Source organism: Struthio camelus, chromosome 1 (assembly GCF_040807025.1).
Source record: "Struthio camelus isolate bStrCam1 chromosome 1, bStrCam1.hap1, whole genome shotgun sequence".
Classification (NCBI taxonomy): Eukaryota; Metazoa; Chordata; class Aves; order Struthioniformes; family Struthionidae; genus Struthio; species Struthio camelus.
This window is the reverse complement of record NC_090942.1, coordinates 59,109,221-59,130,731: the sequence shown is the minus strand read 5'-3', so window position 1 is coordinate 59,130,731 and position 21,511 is coordinate 59,109,221. Positions and strand designations below refer to the sequence as shown.

The 21,511-nt window shown below is 49.0% G+C and overlaps 2 protein-coding genes across 12 annotated transcripts in view; one reads left to right on the top strand and one right to left on the bottom strand.

Moving 5' to 3' along the window:
• The first annotated feature begins 303 nt into the window (after positions 1-303).
• Positions 304-14,517, top strand: KCTD17 (potassium channel tetramerization domain containing 17). Of its 8 annotated transcripts, XM_068943095.1 has the most exons (8): positions 1,488-4,753; positions 6,799-6,871; positions 7,917-8,025; positions 9,811-9,902; positions 10,815-10,910; positions 11,311-11,436; positions 12,151-12,295; positions 13,835-14,517. In XM_068943095.1, exons 1-7 carry the CDS (start codon positions 4,740-4,742, stop codon positions 12,244-12,246), a joined length of 606 nt encoding a protein of 201 aa, XP_068799196.1. In that variant the 5' UTR covers positions 1,488-4,739; the 3' UTR covers positions 12,247-12,295; positions 13,835-14,517. The 8 variants fall into 8 exon arrangements, with proteins under 8 accessions (XP_068799143.1, XP_068799133.1, XP_068799175.1 ...); XM_068943042.1 differs by lacking the exons at positions 1,488-4,753; positions 6,799-6,871 and adding an exon at positions 304-1,480; XM_068943032.1 differs by lacking the exons at positions 1,488-4,753; positions 6,799-6,871 and adding an exon at positions 304-1,480 and having other exon boundaries at positions 12,473-14,517.
• Positions 13,361-21,511, bottom strand: part of TMPRSS6 (transmembrane serine protease 6) — a 24,590-nt gene continuing 16,439 nt past the window's right edge. For 3 of the 4 annotated variants that reach the window (XM_068942798.1, XM_068942792.1, XM_068942817.1), the window contains 6 exons: positions 21,127-21,240; positions 20,764-20,880; positions 19,786-19,954; positions 18,143-18,414; positions 16,727-16,863; positions 13,361-16,003 (listed from right to left, as the gene is read on the bottom strand). In XM_068942798.1, coding sequence (XP_068798899.1) covers positions 15,845-16,003; positions 16,727-16,863; positions 18,143-18,414; positions 19,786-19,954; positions 20,764-20,880; positions 21,127-21,240 — 968 coding nt within the window. In that variant the 3' untranslated portion in view covers positions 13,361-15,844. The remainder of the gene's footprint in view (positions 16,004-16,726; positions 16,864-18,142; positions 18,415-19,785; positions 19,955-20,763; positions 20,881-21,126; positions 21,241-21,511) is intronic. The other variant, XM_068942808.1, reaches the window with a different exon arrangement.

Genomic DNA, 21,511 nt, shown 5'->3' with positions numbered 1-21,511 from the left:
TTAGACTTGCCCAAAAGCGCTTCTCTTGGAGGTCACAGAATGCCCTGCAAATTGTGAAAACTTCAGCTCTGGGTCAGTTTGTAATCCAATAGATAGTTTAGTTTTCTTCTTCCTGATAGAGAAAGGTTTTCTGTTCCCCTCTTTTGTGAATTTCCCTGCCCATGTAATGGTGTTTTTAAAGGCTAGTACCAACACTTGGCTTTATTCCAGGTTGGGTAATTTTCCGGCAGCTGTTTCCTGGGGAGAAAAGGGAGGAATTAGCCAACGTGTCACATCAGATACCTGATTGCAGTCTTTAACCATGGGTACTAAAAAAAAAAAAAAAAAAAGCTGTTTAGGGGTTACTCGTGGGGAATAAGCAAGTGGTTCTAAACTCTCAGTGAAGAGGCCACCCAATCTGAGCAACAGGGACCCTGCTTTTAAGACAGTTTAAGACATCTATACGGATAGCATTTTCTAGTAAGAGATCCTGTAGCAGGGGCTGGCTCGTGACATCTTCTTGATTCAGGATTTCTAGCTTCTCCCACTATCAGCCAAGATAAGAGGCTTTCACTAATAGGTCATCAAGGTTTAACACCCTGAATGTAGCTGGAAGATGAAGCAGATTCTATCAATATGTAGTCAAACCCCTACATACAAACATAGAGTGCTGCTACTGCTCTGTTTCTCTAGGAAGTTACTTACTAGAGAAAATTTATGTTTTCTTTCAAACTTTATTCATCATTTCCAGTGGATGCGTGGGGCTGGCTTCTGCTCTTGTGCCTCTAGAACATTTGGCCCACTGCAGTGCAGCTCTGAACCTGTGTTTCATTTTGGGACGCAGCAGTACTTGGGGTCAGTAGTAATCTCTCTGCTTCCTCTTGAGCCTGAGCTCTTTTTCTCTTTCACGTGTGCTGGGGAGAGGTGCGTGGTACAGCCTCGTGAGCCACGTGGTGTTTACAAACTAAGTGAAAGCTTTTTACCTCTTTCCTTGCTCTGCATTTTGACTGAGCGACTCCATGACATCCAGCAGGACCTTTCCCCCTTTCTGGCATGTGTGCCAAGATTGGCAGCGCTCAGTTACCCTTCTCCCTGACAGGTTTTGAATCACAGACTCTTCTCTGTAGTTGATTAATTTTCTCAGCTTTCAGCAAATCTTTTACCAGACCCTTAGCTTTGCCTTAATTTCCCTGCTGTGGGGAAATAGAGAACTTCCTCCTCACCCTGAAATATTTTGCCTCTGTGGGGTATGTTACGTCATGCATCAAAAATCTGTTCCAAGACAGTGTCTTCTGGTATTCTCCCTTCTGTTGAGATCCGTTCTCACACTGCAGGCAAAGCACTGGGAATGTTGTGGGGCCTGAGACAATGTTTTCAAAGCCTGGAGACTGCAAAGCCTATTTTGAGCTGTAACAGATGCTACTGGACATATGGAACAGCTGAAGGGACTTGCACCAGGACTATAAATGTTCTACAGATCTTTATGTCCCTGACTCAGTGGGTGAGTTTCCTGTGGGAAATGGAAACAGGGAAGGGGAGAAGTAGATATGAATGCAAATCACTGACAATGTTCCTGACAAACCCGTGGAAAAATTGCCACTGGGAAAGGGAATAAAGCATCTTGGATGGGACAGGGCTCATGGCAGCTGAGAAGTAACCTAAAAAACAGCCCTAATGTGGGAAGAGGGTCACACTGACCTGTGGCTAATTTGAGATGGAGCTGTTACAGATCTCTATATAAATCCCAGAAACCCAGATCAGCATGTAAACTCCTTATTGGTGTATAGGTATGTTTTACTATCCGTAATGCTTTTGTCCTGAAGCAGTGTTGGCTCTGTGAAAACAGTCTAGTCAATGAATAACTCTGTGGCTGTCTCAGAGCACAGCACAGCTTTGAGTGTCTGAGCTAAATTTGAGCCTGCAGGGATGAAGCCACAGTGATGATGCTGGTGGGTCTGCTCTGTGCCTGGTGACAAAAGAGTGCATACGCTATGTGAAGCAGCAGTAATGGGGAGGAATGGGAAGGCCTACAGCTGCCTGGTAGGTCCACTCTGGGAGCTGAACACAGTGGGAAAGGGAAATGAGCCAGGTTGTTTCCCTGAGACCTGGGGCCTTGTTTGAGCAGCCTTGAGTGAGGCCTTGAGCAGCCATGGAGGCTTTTAGTGTGTTTTGGGGCTTGGGATTGTGATGGTGTCTCATTTGGATCTGCTTATGATGCTGAGCACGTGAACCCCAAATGATGCCTTACATCTCCACATCAGTTTGCAGCTCCTGTTTTGACCGCAGGCCTGGCCACATGAGACTTTCTGAGGCTGGAATGTGATGAGAGAGAAGAAAATGCTTCTCTTGTCAGAAGAGGTTGTGGGGAGGGAGAACCGCTGTCACATTTTAACCGTATAACATATCCCCCACTCCAAAGGAAGTAATGATTCAGACCAGGCAGCTGGGGCCTGTTCCAGCTGCCACTGCTACTGAGTCCTGCTCTCCAGGTCTGCTCTCTCAGAGTTTGTGGTATGGAGGGGTAGAGGAGAGCTAGGGCTTTGGGTATGTCTGCTGCAACCCCCCTCTCAATCCCTTTCCCCTAGCTCTGGTGTCAGGCACTCCCTCATGTATGCACTCCCTCTGCTCACCTTCCAGGAATGTGACTGTATCTCGCACATACTCCTCATCCTTTTCACCATGCATTTGCAGCATAGCTCCACCTTTTATTGGGTGTAAGCACAGATGGGCCTTGGGCAGCAATCCCACAGTCTTTTCTTCCTCACCTGTCTTCATCCTCTGCCTTCCTCTTTCTTCCCTACTGCTGCACTGTTTCATGCCCAGCACCCCAGGAAACTGCTTGTTCTGCTGCAAACTTTACCCACAGCCCAAAGCGGGCCTTTCTCTGCCAGTACCACTGTCCTTTCCTAGTAATGACCACTTCATAAGTTTATTACCTGCAATTGGCTTTTCTTGTTTCTGACATCTTTCTTGGGTCCAGCTCACAACCAAGTGTCATGTGACAGTTTTCTCTGTTCCTCCCAGCGCTCTTCCAGCGGTGGTGGTAAGTGATACACATATACACACAGGCTTTACATGCTGTTTTGAATGCAGGTACTCTGCTCACAGACTGCATGGAGCACAAGCAGCTAGAGAGAGATTAGATCCCGAGTGTGCCGTGGGACCTTTCTCATCCTGCCCCAATCTGCCTTGCTCTGGTGGCAGTCGAGCTGGGCTGTGTTGGCTACAAGTAAACTGTCTTCTTCCTACTCCTATGTCCAGTACAGGGAGTTTTCTTTGCCCAGTTCACTGCAGGCTTAATGGCAAATTTCAGAGCATTACTTGTCCTCCCCAGTCCACTTCCTGCAGAAGAGAGTTTCTTCTCCAGGGCCTTGTCCCAAAATGTATTCATTAACTAAGTGATCATTCAGGTTTAATCCCAGATGTGTGTTCCCAGCCTGCCAGAGTAGTGACACTTGTCTATGCCAACACATGGTAATTCTTGCTCCCACTGATACTCCACAATATGACAATTACCAAAGAGAAGCTCTGTAACATCAGCGATGCATCATACACAAGGAGCCCAGCTGCAGGCCATGTTGCACGTACTGAATGCGGCAGTGTGTGTAGCTCTCTTCTGGTTTATATGGTAAGCCTGCTGGCTGCTGAACAAAAGTTCTCTCACTTTACAGTAACCCTCCTGCTTTTGCTCTGTCCCTGGGCAGCCCCTTCTCCTGTCTACCCAGTGGCTGTTCAGCTTTTCCTGTCCCCAGTCTGTGCAATTGTCCCAGTCCCTGTGATTAACTGGATACTCAGTAGTCTGTATGGTGTTACGCAACCACGCTGCCCCATGTAAGCTCTTCCTTGCTGCTGTCTCTTTCTGTGCGTGTGTTTTATATATATTTATCATCAAAGCAGGAGGATCAGTCATTTGGTTATCTAAATTTGTCTCCTGTCTGCTATTTCTCCCTGATTTTCAATGGACCTTAACAAGGACATGCTAATTGCATCTCAGAAATATGTCTGGTGACAGTGTTCAAATCAGGCCCATATTTAGCCCACAACACTGACTCACCACAGCATTTCAGTCAGTAACTTGCTATGGGCTGATTTCCTCCCAAAGAGGGTTTTCACCTACTATGGGGAACTCCTTGACTTTCAGGGTTCCAGGAAAGTTCATGCTGTATGTTGCAGAGGAGAAGACCTTGGGGATGGGAGAGATGCACCTCTCTACCTTTCTCCTTACTCACAGTATACTTTTTGAGATTTGTCAGCTAGCCCTTCACCCCATGGCCCAAGGATGGCAAGACTTGACATGCTGGCCCCAGATAGAGGCAAGTGTTGATGGAAGAAGGTATGCCCTGAATACAGACCATCCCTGAACCATGAACAGCAGTGGTATGGGAGAGGCTGAGAAGGAAGGCAGGGAAAACAAACAAGCTTGCACCTAAAAAAGAGCAAAAGGCTGAGGGGTTGTGAGACAGGCCTGGAGGAGAGGGAGATGAGGTGAACGGTTGATAAGAGAGAAGACAAAGGCAGGGCAGATTTCTTGGACGGGAAGATAAGGGGCATAAGCTGCCACCCCCGCCCACTGCATTCATATCAGGAAACCACACTCCTCACCCTCCGTCTCTGCTGGAGCTCTAGCCAGCACAGACAAGGTCCTGCTTCCCTTGCACACCAGAGTGCAGAGCAGAGCCCTTGGACTTGTCAAGGTTTGACTCGGAGCCAGAAGTAGGAGTGTGACAGTCCCACAGCTCAGAGCTGTGTTGCGCTCCGTGATGCTTCGGCTCAGGTCAGTGTTAGCCTGAGCATCTCTGATACCCTCCACTGCTCAGTAGAGACTGATCTAAGGGCTGGAGACTAATTTGGGCCGCAGTCTCCTCCATACAGGTAGGCAAAACCTACTTTTCATCCTCTCCCTATTATTGGTCACCCTAGTGCCTGGCCAGCTCCTCCTAATATAAATTAAAGGAAATCCAGAGCTGTTTGAATTTGCACCTGCAGCAGCTGAACTGTTCCTGTGCTGAAATTAGCTGGAGGTCAACAATCTAAAGCACCTTTTCCATGTTAGTCTCTCTTTCCCACTCCTTTTTGCAGTCCTCCCCAGGAAGAGCAAAGTACATGGTTTTACTGTCTGTGTTTGTCAAGGAACTCCTTTATCCTGGGTGATTTGGGGGAAGGGTGATGCTGCCTTTGCACCTTGTGAAGATAAAAGGTAGTGATTTATAAGAAAAAAAAAAAAAGAAGGAAGGAAGGAAAAGAATAGGAAAGCAATCTTTCTCTTTTTCTGCCCTGTTCCCCCAGTAAAACCCCTGCTCAAGGAGACACAAAGATCTAGGTGCAAGAATGATAAAAGTGTCTGCAAGGCACTACAGCATCTCTGTATTGCCCTGGCAAAGAAGACCCAGAAGGTTGTGTGGGTGAAGGGGAGGCTTTGGGCTACATTCAGGTGAAGAGAGGGAAAACAGCAGCCTTTCCCTTCCCAATACATTTGAGCTGCTGGCAACCATGGTTGTGCTTAGACAATGGTGGGAAAAGCAGAGCTCCTGGAGAGAAAATGCTTTCAGGTTGTGTCCGTGCCAAGGAGCACATTTGAACCAATGTCCCACAGGGCATTGGTTGCTGTTTTTCCAAACCAGCTCCAGGCTTTGCCTGGCAGGAGTGAGTGGCAGAGGCATGGCCAGATTCAGTAAGGAGGGACTGGCCCAATCAGAGTCAGTGGGTGATGTGTACCTGGGGCAAAGGTAAAATTCCACTCAGGGCCAAGTTAAAATCTGAGCTCACTGTTGCCCAGGCAAAGTCAGAGATGGCAGGAGCATGGGGAGAGGAGAGAGGAGGTCTCTGCCTGGCATGGTTTGTGCTGGTAGGACAGCAGTGGAGGAAAGTTTGCTGAGTCGGTGACTTTCAAGCACCACGACAAATGAATCCTGCCCCCTGCCAGCACTTCACAAATCCAGGATACTATCCCAGAAGTGCCCCTACATATGTTAGCAAGAAGGCAACTGTCCACGCGTTTTGCAGCAAGAGCAGCATGGCAACTGATACAGGAGCTATGAGCCTGGGAAAGCAGATCTCCTAAAGGAAAAGCTGTGCCGTACAGTACTGATGGGTTTAACCTGCTGAGTGCCAGAGAGCAGGTTGTTCTCCCTAACTGCAGGCAAGCTCGAATGCAAGTCCCAGGACTAGAGACAGGCAAGCTACCAGCTGCAGGGCTGTGGTCATATACTACACTGTGGCCCCCTTAATTACAGTATCCCCTTTTGCAGGAACAGTGGGCTGGGGAAAACTACAGTTCCCAGTACCCTTTTGTGCATGTCTGTGCAAACTACAGTTCCCAGAATCTTTTAATGAGCCACAGATGACGTTCATGGAAATAAATGCTGAGGATTTTTGCATAACTCCTTGCACCTCTGAGGTGCTGGCGAGCCCTTAACTTGGTTAGTCAAAACGGAAACCGAGAAGGGGCCGGAGAGCATCTGTGCTGCGGAGCTGCAGTTTTATCCATTCCTAATAGCAGCAGTAATATCCTACAGCACAGAGCATCCTTCCTCTCCCCCCACCCCTGGCTGCCTTGGCAGTCACAGGGACCCCAGCACCCCTGGGAAACACGGCTGCTGCAGAAAGAAAGGCAGATGAACTACAGATCCCAGCATCCCCTGGTGGGCAGCACCTGCAGCAGTCCCTGCACGCTGGGGGGATGAGGATGAGGATGGAGGGCGGGGAGGAGATGCAGGGTGCTGTGGGGCTGCGCTGCACCTGGGACATCCTGCCACCTGCCGGCACCCAAGCCAAGTGGGTGAAGCTTAATGTGGGGGGCACTGTCTTCCTCACCACCAGGCAGACCCTGTGTCGGGATCAGAAATCTTTCCTGTGTCGCTTGTGCCAGGGCGAGGAGCCGCAGTCGGACCGGGTAAGGCAGCCGGCTTGCCTCCTGCACCGTGCCCCACTGAGCATGGGGGCATGGAGGGCTGGAAGGATGCTGGGATGGAGTCAGACTCCAACAGCTGCAAGAGTAACTGAGTAAACATATACCTCTTCTTCCACCCTCCTCTCCTGGGAAGAACCTTCCCTTGCTTTCCTTGCCAGATGCTACCTTGCTGTGTTGTAGCCTAGCACCCGTCTTCCCCATTTGGGGAAAAAAAGAAGCCATTTCCCCTCCTTCCTGGCTCTCCTGTCTCGCTGTCTCCCAAGATCTCCTGGACTTATATCCCAGCTATATCTCCCTGACTCAGCCTAGTTCCCTGTAAGGGATATGTCTGCTCTCTCGCACCAGCCCTATACACAGAGTCACAGGAGGAGCCAGAGGCCTTTTTCTTTGGCTTTCTTAGCTGGATTGGTCCATTCTGAGATGGTCGTCCTGGGGATAATGAGCCAGGAGTTAAAATCCAAGCAAGGCTGACGTGGATTGGGGCTCTCCATGGTCCATCTCAGGAGAGTAAATTGCAGAAGCTGGTGTCGTTTACTGGGGGAATGAAACCTTTAGAAAGTCAAAGTTCTATCAAAAAGTCAGAAAACCCTGGGTTCTTCCTCCAAAACCTTGGTTTGCTGTGGTGAGCTTTGCAAATAGGTTTGCTCTCCATTCTGTGGGTGCAGACCAGGGAGTCCCCCACCCTTACTTTGGCTTTGCAAGCTGGCTGGCTGTTATCTTGTGTAACTGAGCGTGCATGCATGTGTTTGGGATCCTTATGCTTTATTTCATCATCATCCTTCAGGTCATCTCATAAAGGGGAAGCAGTAGCATCTTATTTTTCCACGGGAGAGCTGCTGTGTGCATGGTGTAAGTGATGGTACCATGGAGGAGCTGAAACCATGGGCCCTGCCCATGATTTCTAAGGAGACTTAGAAATAGTGGACGTTTTTGCTAGATTAGTATTTTCCTCTAATCTGGATCATTTGAGGGTTGATGAAACTTTTCCTATGGGTTTTTTCTCCTCATGGTCTGTCTCTGTTGCTAGGATGAGACTGGTGCATACCTAATAGACCGAGACCCCACTTATTTTGGACCTATCCTGAATTTCCTCCGTCATGGGAAGCTGGTCCTGGATAAAGATATGGCTGAAGAGGGTGAGTTTTGAAGCTCAGAAACTTCCCACTTAAGATTGCTTCTGGAGCCAGAACACCGTAGGACTTGTTGTCCACCTTGTTGTGTCCCATTCTCCTGAAGCTGGTGTGGGAGTTTTGAGAGGGCTGCCTCTGCAGCTCCTGTAAAGCATACTGATGCCTCCTTTACTTAGGTGCTTTGGAGTAGGTGGGGAAGCCATCCTATGATTATTGTGGCTTCTCAACTATTAGTTCAGCAGAGATGTCACTGAAGCAGAAGTAGGCAAGTTCTCTCAGCCTCAATAAACTGTTTTATCACCTGTTCCTGATCTGCTTTTAACCAGGCTTTGTGACTGAGGTCTCTGATAATAATTAAAAATTTCTAATAGGAGTGAAAACCCAGAAGACCAAATTGACCAAGCTCATCTCTTCTGATTGTAATAAAGACCATCATTAATTAGTGATATGTAAGATATGTTACCAGTGCCCTTATGGGTTGTGGGCTGCAGCAATTTCAGTGGAACCAGACAAAGGAATCCTTAATTTGACAGAGTCCAATAGGATAACTTACTAACATCTCAGGGTTATCAGCCAGTAATCTCCAATACCTCGTTATTTTCTTTAGACATTACAGTATAACAAGTAGCCAATTCTAAAGACAGGCTGTGCTGTTCAGCCCCTGCCAAGTACAGTTTCTGCAGGTTCATCAGTCTTCTTGTCTCTCTTTTAAGTATTTTTAGCTACCAAAATGAATGTTTTCTTCAGAATTGTCTTATGAGCTACAGTTACAAAAAATACCTCCAAGCAATGGTACAGAATCATAATAAACATGGTTCTGAGATGTTTTCTCCTTGCTATATCTTGTAATCCTTGCATCAAATAGAGTTCAGCCACAGGTTTTAACATAAAATCTGAAGCATAACAGGAGTCTGATTCAAAGCTTGATGTTGCCTTTTGTTCCTGCCACAGACACTCAGGCTGGCATGAAATAAAACTCCTCAGACAATTCAGGATGTAATGAAGGATTCCGAGTGGGTTGGGCAGAACCAGCTCAATCCCCCCATCTACTCTGTCTGTGCAGCGCCCTGGGGACATGTGAATGTTTGTTCCTAGCCTTCTCCTCATTGACCCACTGGGAACCCACCTCCCTTTCCCTGAGGGCCTGTAGCAAACAGGAGAGTCTCAGGAGAGGTGACAGATGCAGACACCATAGAGAAAAAACAAAACACATCCCTGTTTGCCTGCTTTGAGGTGAAGCACAGGTGAGAGAGTGACAGATTATTCAACCCCCCAGATATGTGGGGTTGGAGGGTGGGTACAACTCTGACTGGCCCAGGAAGAAAGTAGGGATTTTCTAGGGTCTCTCACTGATGAGATCAGAACAAGTCATGGTTTTCTGCTTTCCAAAGAGGGCCAAAGCAATGTGGTAACTAACGGCCCTTAGAGAGAGGCTGGAGCCTACATTTATTCACCTTGGCCAGTAATCTGGTAGTGGAGGTCATACTCCCAGGGAAAGCCTTTCCCTGGCTGGAAAGTGTGAGCAGGCCTTGGCTCAAACCTTCATTGGCAGTGCCTGTTTCTGAAGTAGTAGACAGCATAAGGGAATTGGGGTGAGCAATCAGGAACGCAGCGCAGAAAGACAGTCAATTTCCTGCAGGTTCGAGCAACAGAAAAGTGTTAAAAGAGTGAGGCTGGAGTGTCATTTCTCCTTGTGGAAGGGACAGGACCTTGGGAAGCTCAGAGCTGATCTTGAGCAAGTCAAAAAAAAAGAACTGTCTGTTAACTTTGTGTCTTTGTGGTCTTTCTCAGGGGTCCTAGAAGAAGCTGAGTTCTATAACATTGGCCCCTTAATCCGAATAATCAAGGATAGACTGGAGGAGAAGGATTATGCAGTAACTCAGGTATGGATGGAAATGGCAAACAAAGACGGAATGGGAGAAGGAGAAAGTGCTGAAAGGGAGAAGTGAGTCTACAGGGAAAGCAGACTTGGGAGAAGCAGCCAGGAAAGCAAAGATGCAACTAGTTAGAGCTTACGTGCTTAACTCTGCATAACAAAACCTTGCCAGTGGCAGGCTACCACCGTTTTAGCTATGATAAAACTGCCTTGTTTCGCAGCCCCAGAGGTATTGCTGGATGTAGCCCTTGAAACAAAATGAGATCCTATAACTTCTCGAACAAGCCAGCTGATCCCTGTGGAATATGGAAAGATGTTTGTGAGGAGAGTGGAGGAGTTGTGGGGAGCAGGGCTTTGGTGTGGGGAGTGCCCACACCATGCAACAAACAATCACAACAAAGAGCGTGGGGATACCTGTGGAGGTACTTAGAGGGAAAAGGTGAAGGGATGTCTGTGGAAGAGTTAAATGCAGAAAATGAGGCACAAGGAATTGATCCTGTGGCAGAGCTGCACCTTCTCCTTCCTAGTAACCTTTTCAAACCTGTCTTCTGGGAATGTTTGGCTGATGTCTCAACTTTTCATCACGTCTGCCTCAGGTTCTAAGCTTCCAGCAACGGACAATCACTTTATGCTTGCAAAACCCTATCAGCATTTGTGGCATTTGTATAAATGACTTTGTAATGATAAATGCAAACTCCATGGGAAAGAGCCCAGTATCTTCTAGAGAAGGAAGCTCAGTCTCTTCCCTCCAGAATAGATACAGTTCCTGCCTCCCTGGACAGCATGGCAGAGAGCTGGATTGTAGTTTCTCCTCTCTTTTACCCTCAAGGAGGGCCACTACTGCATTCTCTCCTGCAGGAGGGCACCAGCCTTTAGCATGGGACCTGGGCAAAATGCTTCTCTGCAATTTTGCTTACAGGTGCCGCCTAAGCATGTCTACCGTGTGCTGCAGTGTCAGGAAGAGGAGCTCACTCAGATGGTTTCCACTATGTCGGATGGATGGCGCTTTGAGCAGGTTCGGAAAGGGTAGAGGAGGGTGGGCAGGAGCTTTCTTTTGGGGAAAAGATCATGGTTACCATGCAGGCCACAAACATGGCAGCACACCTTCCCTCTCTGGGAATATTGGTTCAGTCATTTATGGTGCTGTCATATTGGCTCTTCCCCTGCCTCTTCCCTAGAAGCTTGGAGGATGCTCTGTGCGTTTATGGGGTGTGAATGAGGTTAAGGTGCTTGAATCCTGGCCAGCTCCCCTCCTGGTACTCTATGGTGCTTCCTCTGCTTAGTTATGCAGCTTTTCTGGTGGAGGTAGGGATTAGACTTCGTGCTGCATGAGGAGCTTTCTCCCCTGCTCTCTAGGTGAAGTGGATGTCTGTAGTAACATGGGTATGTGATCCTTGCCCTCTTGTCCTCTCTAGCTTGTGAACATTGGCTCATCCTATAACTATGGGAATGAGGATCAGACAGAGTTCCTGTGCGTGGTCTCCAAAGAGCTGTACAACTCCCCCAGTGGCCTGAGCTCTGAGCCCAGCCACAAAGCCAAGGTGAGACCAAGTTTGTTAAGGCCCTGCTCCTGTTGCCTGTGAGACCCTTTGCACTGTTCGCTACCTCTTTCTTTCCACTCTGCACTGTGACCGTGGGCACCTTGGTGGTGAGATATGGGGCTTGCCAGTCATGATGTTCAGCATCATGACATTACACCTGTTGCCCAGAAGGAGGAGCGCATGTGTTTGAGGTGGTGGTGTCTAGCTGTGTGTGGCAAATGGCTTTAACAAGTGACCTCAGCACTTCTCATGCTATTCTAACATTCCTCTCATCCTGCCTCAGGACCATGCTGTGTGTGTCACTCTGCCATTAGGGTGTGATTGCCTCAAAGGCTTTGCAGCATGCCCTCTCCTTGCTGATTCTCAGGCTAAGGGGTCAGGAGCTCACCTGGTCCCCTCTCGAGGGAAGGATAGAAACATGTGCATTCTGTAGGTAGCTAAGATATGGGAAGGAGCACTAGCAACTGATTACAGTTGTTGGGCAATGGGATCACAGCATTTGTAAGTAGGTTAGATACCTCTAACCTGATGATATAGAGGAAAACAAATCTCTGCTTCCTGACCCAGAGCTCTCTTGGCCATGGGGAGAAATCCCTTTCTGTGCCCGTATCCTGAACATTGCTTTATGCCCTTGTATGTGAGCAAGAACTGCCATGGCTTATCTTGCAAGTGTCTCCACTCTTTCTTCCCTTTGTCGTGCATGCTGGGCCGCAGAGCGCAGAGGAGGACCCGGAGGAGGAAGAGCAGGAGGTGGAGGAGGAGGCAGAGGCAGAAGCAGAAGCAGAGGAGAAAGGTGCAGCAAATCCATGAGGAAAATGATAAATATAACTCCCCAAGCATAGACTCGTCCAACCTTCTGGTGAGAGTTCACAGCTAGCGGCAGGGAAGCACTAGGGCAGATGTGGGTAGGGGGAAAATAATTCCAGGGAGCAGGAGTTGGTCTGGGGATGAAGCTCATGGGGGAGAGCTGTTACCTTGGCTGCTGCTTTGTATTTTTAACAGTTTGGTTTATTTATTGTTATATTTTTGTTTGCAGACTGTCCATCTACTCAGGATTCCACTAAACTCTTTTTTCCTCCGGACCCTCCTTCCTGCTCCCCACCCTCTGCTCTCTACTTGTCCTCAGGGTGTCTGTCTCCTTATGGTCACCTCCCTCCCACGCTACCCCACTTCCCTGCCTCCAGCACTTTTCCCTCTGCTCTCTTTGCCCCCTCATGGCCTCTCCTCAGCAGCCCAGGATCCCGCCTCCCCTCCCAAGCCCAGGGCCCTGTGTGCTCCCTGCTCAGGGCCCTGTCTCTGCTCCTCACTTTTCCTCCTCTGCAGGTATGTTACCTGTCTGCACTCTCACATCCTGCCAGTCTGAGCTCTGCATGAGTGACTCACTTCCTCCCCTCTTATGGATATGGGTCAGGTTTGTAGAGCTGGGGAGGCAGAAAGAGAGGGGAGGTTGAGTCGTTCTTAAGGCAGCTTTTCCGATTGTCTTCGTATGTGGGCCTTACTCTCCAAGCAGGCCTTACAGCGCTGGACTAGAGGCTCTGGCAGCAGAAGGGCAATCGCAGCTGGGAGAAATGAAGAGGGGTGGAAATGAATGCAAAGCAGGCAAGGGTGGCACATTTGCCACGTGTCTGCCTGACGCGCATGCCAGATCGTTTCTCTAGACTGCTGTCCACAGCAGCTTTGGCAGCCAGAGAGCGGTTTGCAGAAGCAGCTTGTGATTTTCCCCTCCCCACTCTTACTTCCCTGGGCATTTCCCTCACTGCCTCTGCCAGGGTGAAAATGCAGAGGGAGCATGTGGCGAAGGCAGAGCAGAAGCTACAGTTCCCCACTCCAGATGCGTTCTCACAGATGTGTGTGAATGTGCCTCAGTGCTCTGTCTCGTACTTAGGGAGGCTACCTGGCTGGGCTGTGTGCAGCTGGGGGGGGGCATACAGAAAGCTTCAAAAGGGGGATACTTCTCTCCTACTGGAAAACTATGGGACTCTTGTTAAACTGGAGATGCTGAGCACCACTTCCCATCCTGATGGAGAGCACTTGTTAGCTGCCTGGCATTTCTCTCACCCTCTGTTCAAGAGCTTCTTTGTCTGTGGCTGTGGTATCTAAGTATTATTCTCTTAAAAATCAGTGTATATTACTCACACAGACTTTTCCCTCCCTTTTCTTTTTTCCCCCACCCTCACTCCTCTTTTCATTTTTTTCATTTCTATTTTCATTTCTTCTGTCATGTGCTCTTTCCCACTTCCTGTTTCTCATTCTCCCCTCCATGCTCAATTATTTTTTTCTACCTTTGGTTTTGTTTCTCTCTCTCTCATTCTCTAGCTATTACAAGCCAGAGGCCTGAGGATGTGATCCTGATCCAGCCTTTTAATTTGTGGTTTATATCTTTATTTTTGTACTGTAGTGTATGACAGCCCCTTGTGCCACAGTGATACCCCTCTGCTTCCCCTTCACCCTTCACATGGAGCCTTTGGTTTTTATAAAGTTGCCTCTGCAGCTTGGGCCTCCAGTGCCTGGAGGAAGGAGGAAGGCAGATGCTCCAAGGAGTGCCTGACCTGCTGTAGGATCTGGAGCCCACAGCCACCTCCCATGCCTACCAGACTGGCTTTCCTTAATCTCACAGTGGCCCCTGCTGGGGACATCAGTGCTCAGCCACTACAGCATTCGGTCCCTTCCCATACCCTCCCCACAGGACTTGGGCCCTGATGTGGTGGTACCTGCTGTAGGAACAGTCCTTGCCTTTCACAGTGGCCTTGATTGCATGGGGCAGTTAGTCTGAGCTTGTGTCCAGAGGGCCAAATGTGGAGCGGCTGCATTTTTCTGGGCCTGCACAGCTCATGAGGTGTCCCTGTGCTGGGTAACATGCTTGTTGGTGCCTCCCTCCCTCCTTGTCCCCCAGAGAAGTCCTGTGTTAGCAGGCAAGGAGGAGATAGGTGTGCTGCGTGGGTACCTGTGGGGAATGTGCTGGTGCCTGATGTAGTGTGTGTTAGCACAAGGAGATCCCTGCCTCTGGGAGCGGGGAATTTGCTTCACTGCTGTGTCCAAGGACACCAGGTTGTAATTCCTGAATAAACTTCACGGTCTGTTCCTCCTTGTTGTGCCTCTCCTTTCGAGTAGCAGAAATTTGGTGCTGGTGGAAGGGGGTCGGGGCTGGAAAAGAGGAGTTGGATTCATCACCACCTGGAGCCACCAGAAGCTGTTTGTGCTGGGCCTGTGTGTTCTGGGGACTGGCAGTACCTCCCACTGGATCTGTGCTATGTCCCCACTGCATGCAGTTGGGTACAGTGCAGGTTTGCCTATTGGTGTTTGTTTGCACCCCTAGCTCATAACAATGAGCAAACACCATCCATCTAGCTGATGCCTGGGACATAGCTGCGATGGTGGTGGTATCTCCTTTGCCACTTTCCAGCGCTTTGCCAAGACTGGAGTTTGGTCAAAAAAAGATCCAAACCCCAAGAGAATGTGTAACAGAGGAAGGCAAAGTGGAGCCAAAAAAAAAATTAGTTTTATTTCTAATTCTAGAGGGTAGCTCATTATATATACATATATATATATATATATATATATATAAAAGTGTGTGTGTGTGTGTGTGTGTATTTAGTAAAAAATCCAAAGCCTTCTCCCTCATGTCCTGGGTTAGCTGAGCGCTGGAAGCAGGTAAGATTATTTCATGTTAAAGGTATTTAGCAGGGCACAGAGAAATAGATAGAAGGCTTCTCAAATGTTTTTACTGAGGGGCTAGGGCCTTTGCCTGAAGGAGTCCATTAGCAGCAGTGGAGCCTTGATGTTATTTCAGCAGGGAAGCAGGGACACATGCTTGGGGGTATGATGCTGGACTTGTGCCTAGGAGTCAGTGAGATGTGAAGAAGTTGTCTGGCTGAACTGAATAGCACACGTCAGCTAAGAAAAGAGGCAATTAGGGAGATGGAAGAGGAGGAGTGATGGGAGGGGATGAGGGAAGACGGATGAGTGGCAGGAAGGAAGAGGGAGGCAGATTGATTTCACAGTTACTGGAATCTGTAACTGCATCAGTCACATTTTCTTTCAGCAAATGTTCCAGCATAAGATTGTGGCTGAATCACATGGTTCACGGAAAGTTCATCTCCCCTTATTCCTCTACTCAGAAACCATCAGCTTGGGACCCTTGTTGTTCCCCGTTCCCTCCAACTGTTTTGAATGGCTGGCCTAAAAGCACCTTGGGATGTTCCCTGGGAACTACTGAGGGGGACTCTGCCTGCTTCCCTCCACCATCTCCTCTGCAGGCTTTCTTCACCCTGGTTAGAAGAGCATTCCAAGTCTGACAACATCCCACACAGAACCTGTCTCTCTCTTTGAGAGAGAAGTGAACAAGGTCAGGAACAAGTGCCATGTGAGCGTAGTAGGTCTGGTGGGGGAAGGCAGAGATGGACTTTTCTCAGCTCATGGTTTGGTTCATCCAGCCAAGCACTTGGGTGATCCTGGTGTATACTCCATAGTAATTTGGACGTGCACATCCCATCCCCCAGCTCACCAAACCAGCCAGAAACCACTTGCCACTGGGCTCCTTGCAGGCTAGTGGACCTCCAGAATCACCCTAGAGAAAGGGAAAGAAAAATAGGGTTACAGTGATCCACCAATTTCTCCTGCTGGATGATTACACTAGCTTTGAGACTCTCTGTTCCCCAGTTCTTGCACCCCCTTTTCTCATGCCTGGGACATCTCTAACATCCATGGGTACCTTAGGCAGATGTCAAAGTCTCCTATGGAAAGATCTGACCCATTATATTAGTGCATTCCTTGACCATCCTTGACCTCTCCTTTAGCCAGGTCCCAAGAAGTTGTCAGCTCTATTGTTTCCTTCTGCCCCACGTGACATTTCCCGGCTGTCCAAATATTTGGAGAGTAACGGAAGGTGGTGGAGTTAAACTGGATGCCTGAAGCAATGGGAATCAGAGGAATTACTTGGGGTTAACTGTAATGAAGGAACACACTGGTTCCTCTGTTTGACAGATGCTGATGAGGATGAGGGGGAAAGGGACTGATGTAGACATGCAGATGATTTGTGAGGGGGAGATAAAGAGATGAGAATGGGCCAAAATGAGAAAAGAAGTCTAAGTGTATTTAGACCCTGGCTAAGGCAAGAATGCTGGGAAGAAGTGGCCCTGGGAGCTGTCACTGGTCACTTAGAAGAATGGGTGGGTGAGTTAGGCACTTTATGGTCTTCTCACTCTTGTTGCAGGCTATGGAGTGCATTTGGGAGATTTGGGACACGCCCCACTACTGCTAGATGACCCTGATCCCAAAACTCCTCTGTCACCTGGCAGGCATCTTTCTTGCCCTTGTGGTACCCAGCACAGAGCATCCTGGGAGAAATCATGTAGTGATAGGCCTCACTGCAGATGTCCTGCTGGATGAGCTGCACATCTACCTTCTGCAAGATGTTGCTGATGCGGCCTGGGCGGGGAGGGTAGAACACCAAGAGCAGCAGAGGTGAGCAATGGAGTTTCCCATCACCTCCCACGAACCCCCAGACCATGCCCATTTCCATCTGCATGCTGAAAGCTGCCATATGAATATTTATTTTGTTCTCCCCTAACATCACAAGCTCTGCCTTTTAGTTGAACGCTTTACCTGCATGGAAAGGGTAATATTCCCTTGTAGTCCCTGTTCCTAGAGAGGTATGTTGTGGGCACTACAGCTTTTGGGAAGAAGGGGATGCTGAGTTGTGGCAACATCTAGGATGTCAACATTTGGTTTTGTTTCTCATTGAAATGAATGCCAAGCCCTTCTGGCTAGATATGCAAACTCGGGAGTATCCAGATCTGGACAGACTCCCTGAGTGTTTCCATTTAGGAAGCAACTGGAGCAAATGTGTGAGTATGACTGAAGGTACTAAGAGGAACTGGAGGAGCACATCTATATTTCTGTGTCACACAATACTAAGAAAAGAGCTTGGTACATTTACTGGCTCTGTGGGCAAGGAAGAGGGAGGGGTCATGTCCATACAGCTGAACTCTTTTCTCCCCACAGAGAAGAATGACCTCATCCATACCACACCAGGGGAACAGGTCTTGGCCCATGCTGTCCCACAGTTGTGTTTGGGTACTGCATGGCCAAAACTATGCCAAGGAGCATGCTAACAATTACACAATGTGATCCTCAGCAGACAATACTCAGACCTTGCACTGCTCCCATTCAGTTTACTAGTACGGATGTTGCTGCAGAGACTCAGGTTCTAGGGTCTTTGATATGGGGAAAAAATTGCTGCAAGGGCCCCAGACAACTATTCTGAGGAGACCGTGTCCAATATGGTTTGATGAAGAGCAGTCTTTCATCTCAATTCTATCCAGTTAGGCATTGGCCCTGGAGAACAACCTGACTGGAGCCCACATGTCTGTGTAGGCATGGGACTGGGCCTTGGGACTGGGGCTCTTCCATGCAGCAGTCATGGCTGAACAGCCCCACAAGTCCTGCAGGGCTGTCGTAGTCTTTGGATGAGGGAATACATGCTGTCCCAATATAGCATCCCAGACTCTCATGGCTGCCTCTTGAATGATATCTCTAGACCCTGAACAGGTAGCTTTGGCTGATCTGTGAACCAACATCAAAGATGGTAAAGGAGGCATGATGCTTCTGTGGTGAACAGAAACCTGTTCTGCCTATCCCACATCTGAATCTATGTTTCCACCTTGACCCTGTTACAGTGGGTCACCAGCACAGACCCTATACCTACCGCCTTCCTTGATGGCTCCCCAGCCAGTGATCCAGCAATGAAGGCCAGGCTCAAAGAGGTGGGAGGGGGCAGGCAAGCAGATGGGTTGGATGAAGGGCGAGCGGATCACAGGATGGTCCAGCTGGAGCAGGGCCACGTCATAATCATGGCTGTCCTCCTCATAATAAGGGTGGAGGAATAGGCGGCTCACTTTGAAGGACACCTCTGTGTGACTGGTGGCATTTTGCAAATACTTGCCCAAATAAATGGTCCAGACGGAGGGGGAAGCCAATCTGTCAGATGCAGCAGAGAAAACAACTCATCACACGAGCAGATCAAGATGGACAGATGCTGGTGGCTTCTGTCACGCCCCTTGAAGATATCTAATATGCGTCTGATATCTATTATGGATGATCTGTTCCCTCAAAGGAAACTCTTTTTTATTTGGCCACCGATTTCAAGAAACTTGTTGGGACATCTCTTTGATGCCTTAACATGCCTGTCCAGTGGCACTGACTTTTGGCAGACACTCACACATACACATTCGCTTATTTTCTTTAGCAAAGCAGGCTAAAAGGTATATCTAGGTTACACAGATAAGTGAGGTTGTTCAAGTACAAATGACTATGACAGGGCAGAGAACAAGGAATGAGCAGGGGAAGCAAAACTGCAAGGACATGGAAGGGGATATGGGGAAGGGGAACAAGATCTGATAAGCTTCTAAGAGGGAGTGAAGCAAGAAAAGCACCTCTGAGGTGAGAGCATTAAAAGGCAAGTCCTTTACCGAAGCAGGGGCTTAAGCTGAGGACAGTCCAACAAGAGGACACCTATGAAAGCAGAATACCTAAGAGTTTTGTTGTGACACCTGCGCCATGCCAAGGATGGCTGGCAGCTCCCCTTCTCCATGCTCACACAGCTTCAGGAGGGGAAGTCCATCAGTAGCAGCTGGGAAGGGGAACAGCAAATGGAGGTAGGGGATCCCTACCAGCTCACTTGTAGATGAAAAGGGGAGTTTGGAGGAGGTAGAGGCTGGGCCAAAGGGACCACACTCCTTCCCCCTCCCAGCCTGGTCGCTCAGCACTGCTCTGTGTCCTCCTCCTCATTTTTTCCCAGTTTGAAAGAATGGGGTGAACCCCCTGATCTGTGTTTTACTGATGTTTTTGTAGTATGTGTGACAGAACCACGTACATGCACTGAATGGAAGAAACCAGAAGAGAGTCAGAGCTTCCCCCTGAAAGGGCAGGCCTTTTGGATGGGACCTGAACAGCATCCTCATCAGATAATGCTACCCCAACCTCTTCCTGGTACATATGGAAGTTTCAGTGGTTGTGACAACATGAGGATGAGCCAGAGCCAAAGCAAAGGTGGAGCTGTGAAATATCTTCTGCTGCTGTTGTTCTCTCAAAGCTGCTCTGTGAATCCCAGCACTGCCCTTTTCCCTACACGCACACCCACATACTAATGCATGTATTCATGCCCCTTTGGCCTTCATAGGCCAAATCCATTTTCTCCAGCTCCAAGCCATAGTAAGCATGCCATGGGTACCAGAGGAGACGTGCAGCTGCTCCATGACATTCCCACAAGCATGATGAGGCTCCTGTCAATGTGACATGGAAAATAATGCAAATCCTTCTCCTGCCCAGTACTCTCCCTTCTCCATTTACCTTTCATCCTGGAAGCAGTGTGCAGCTGAGACTACCCAGCGGTCAGCAATGAGTGTTCCCCCGCAAATGTGGCGGCCCCGAACTTGCAGGCTGGCTTGCCATGGCCATTCCCCTTCCACAGAATCAGCGCCACCCACAATCCTGCTGAGAGGGGCTTGCAGCCCACAGTCTGAGGAGGAGGAGGAGGAGGAGGCACAGTAGGTATTTAAAGAAACATGGTATATTGTGCCTGCCTTTCCTTTTCTGCTTAACTAACTGGAGAGTTTGACCTCCACACCCTCAAGCCCTTGTCTCACCCAGCCAGCAGTTGCTTTACATACTGTCCAGGAAAAGTCTAGTGAACAATTCCTTCTAGTGAACGTCCCCCCACCCCCCCCGAGCTGATGCCTGCACAGCCTTCTCCTACCTCCCAGTGCCAGCAACAGTTTCAATTTGTGGATGCCTTCATGGCAGTACCCTGTGTGTGCTAATACTGTCCTGTGAGGGGAAACCTCACAGACGTTTCCCTTCGCTGCCCACTGAGACTCCAGAAATACCAAGCAGAGCAATGAATACAAGGTCTTTTCCTGCCAATACCATCCAGTCGTGGGTGATTTCCCTGGCTGGGGCCTTGTAGGATGGCTTTGCTTCACATAAGCCAGCACAGTGGTCCAACAAGCAGCCTGTGGGCAGGACCTGGCCTGTGAGACACTTCTATCTGGCCTGATGCCTCTGCCTGAAGGAGATGGGAAGCAGCTAATCAGAAAGAAGACAATTCCTCCTCACAGCTCAGCACAGAGAGCTGGCTTGTTGCTGCTGCTGCCACCATGGTAGGATGGTGCAATGGGTACTGCTGCCACGGGGCTGGGGGATGGAGAAGAGGGTGGAACAAGGGAGGGCAGATGCTTGTGCTGGGGTGGCAGGGGGGAGAGAGAGTGGCTTGCATGTATGTGGCATCCTGAACCTGCCTGGCTGATGTGTGACTGAGCATTTCCTCACCGCAGTGCTTCTCATCGGACAGGTCCTTGCAGTCTGCAGTGGTGTCACACAGAGGGTTGGGTTTCTTCACACATGTTCCATCTTCACAGCGGTAGGTGAAGGGCCCACAGGGAACCCCTGCGAAGATGAAGGGGAGCTGAGGTTGAAGGAGGGTGGCAGGTTGTAGATGCAAGCCGAAGGCCTTTGAGTGGGGGAAAAAAGGCAGCATGGAGCTTGGGGGAACTCCATAAACCATTACAGGGAATTCCCTGAGGGAGGTCAGTCAGCTACAAACAGGTTCAGAGTGAACATTGTGAGCAGGTTGTGAGCCTTGTTAAAAGCAGGGGAAGGATATTCATCAGCCTGGCACTGTCCCCTCCCTACCTTCACTGCACTGCTCTTCATCACTCCCATTGACACAATCCAGTTGCTGGTTGCAGACCCTGCTGAACTCGATGCAAGTGCTGTCCTCTGGGCACTGGAACTTTGCAGAGCACACTGCATGGATGGAAACATCTCGGAGTTAGAAACACAAGGCAGGGCTGGGTCTCTCTTCCCATACCTGGGTGCTATGTGACATTTGGCTAGTGCAGGGAAAGAGGATCTAAACCCCTTGCTTTACCAAGAGATTCCTGGCATCAGATGCAAAGAGCAGATGTCAATGAAACAGTAGGGCAAGATTCCCAGCCTAGGCATTTCTTTTTGATGTCTACACCAAAGTCCAGCTCTTTCAAGTTAAAAAATTTCTGCCTTCAGCCTATGCTGTAAC

Bases quoted from the DNA above. Each gene is read 5' to 3' on its own strand.
- KCTD17 (XM_068943042.1), top strand. From the start codon at position 1,229: ATGTTACGTCATGCATCAAAAATCTGTTCCAAGACAGTGTCTTCTGGT. The intron at 1,481-7,916 runs GTGAGTTTCCTG...CTCTGTTGCTAG, and splicing joins TTATGTCCCTGACTCAGTGG to GATGAGACTGGTGCATACCT. The intron at 9,903-10,814 runs GTATGGATGGAA...TTTTGCTTACAG, and splicing joins AGGATTATGCAGTAACTCAG to GTGCCGCCTAAGCATGTCTA.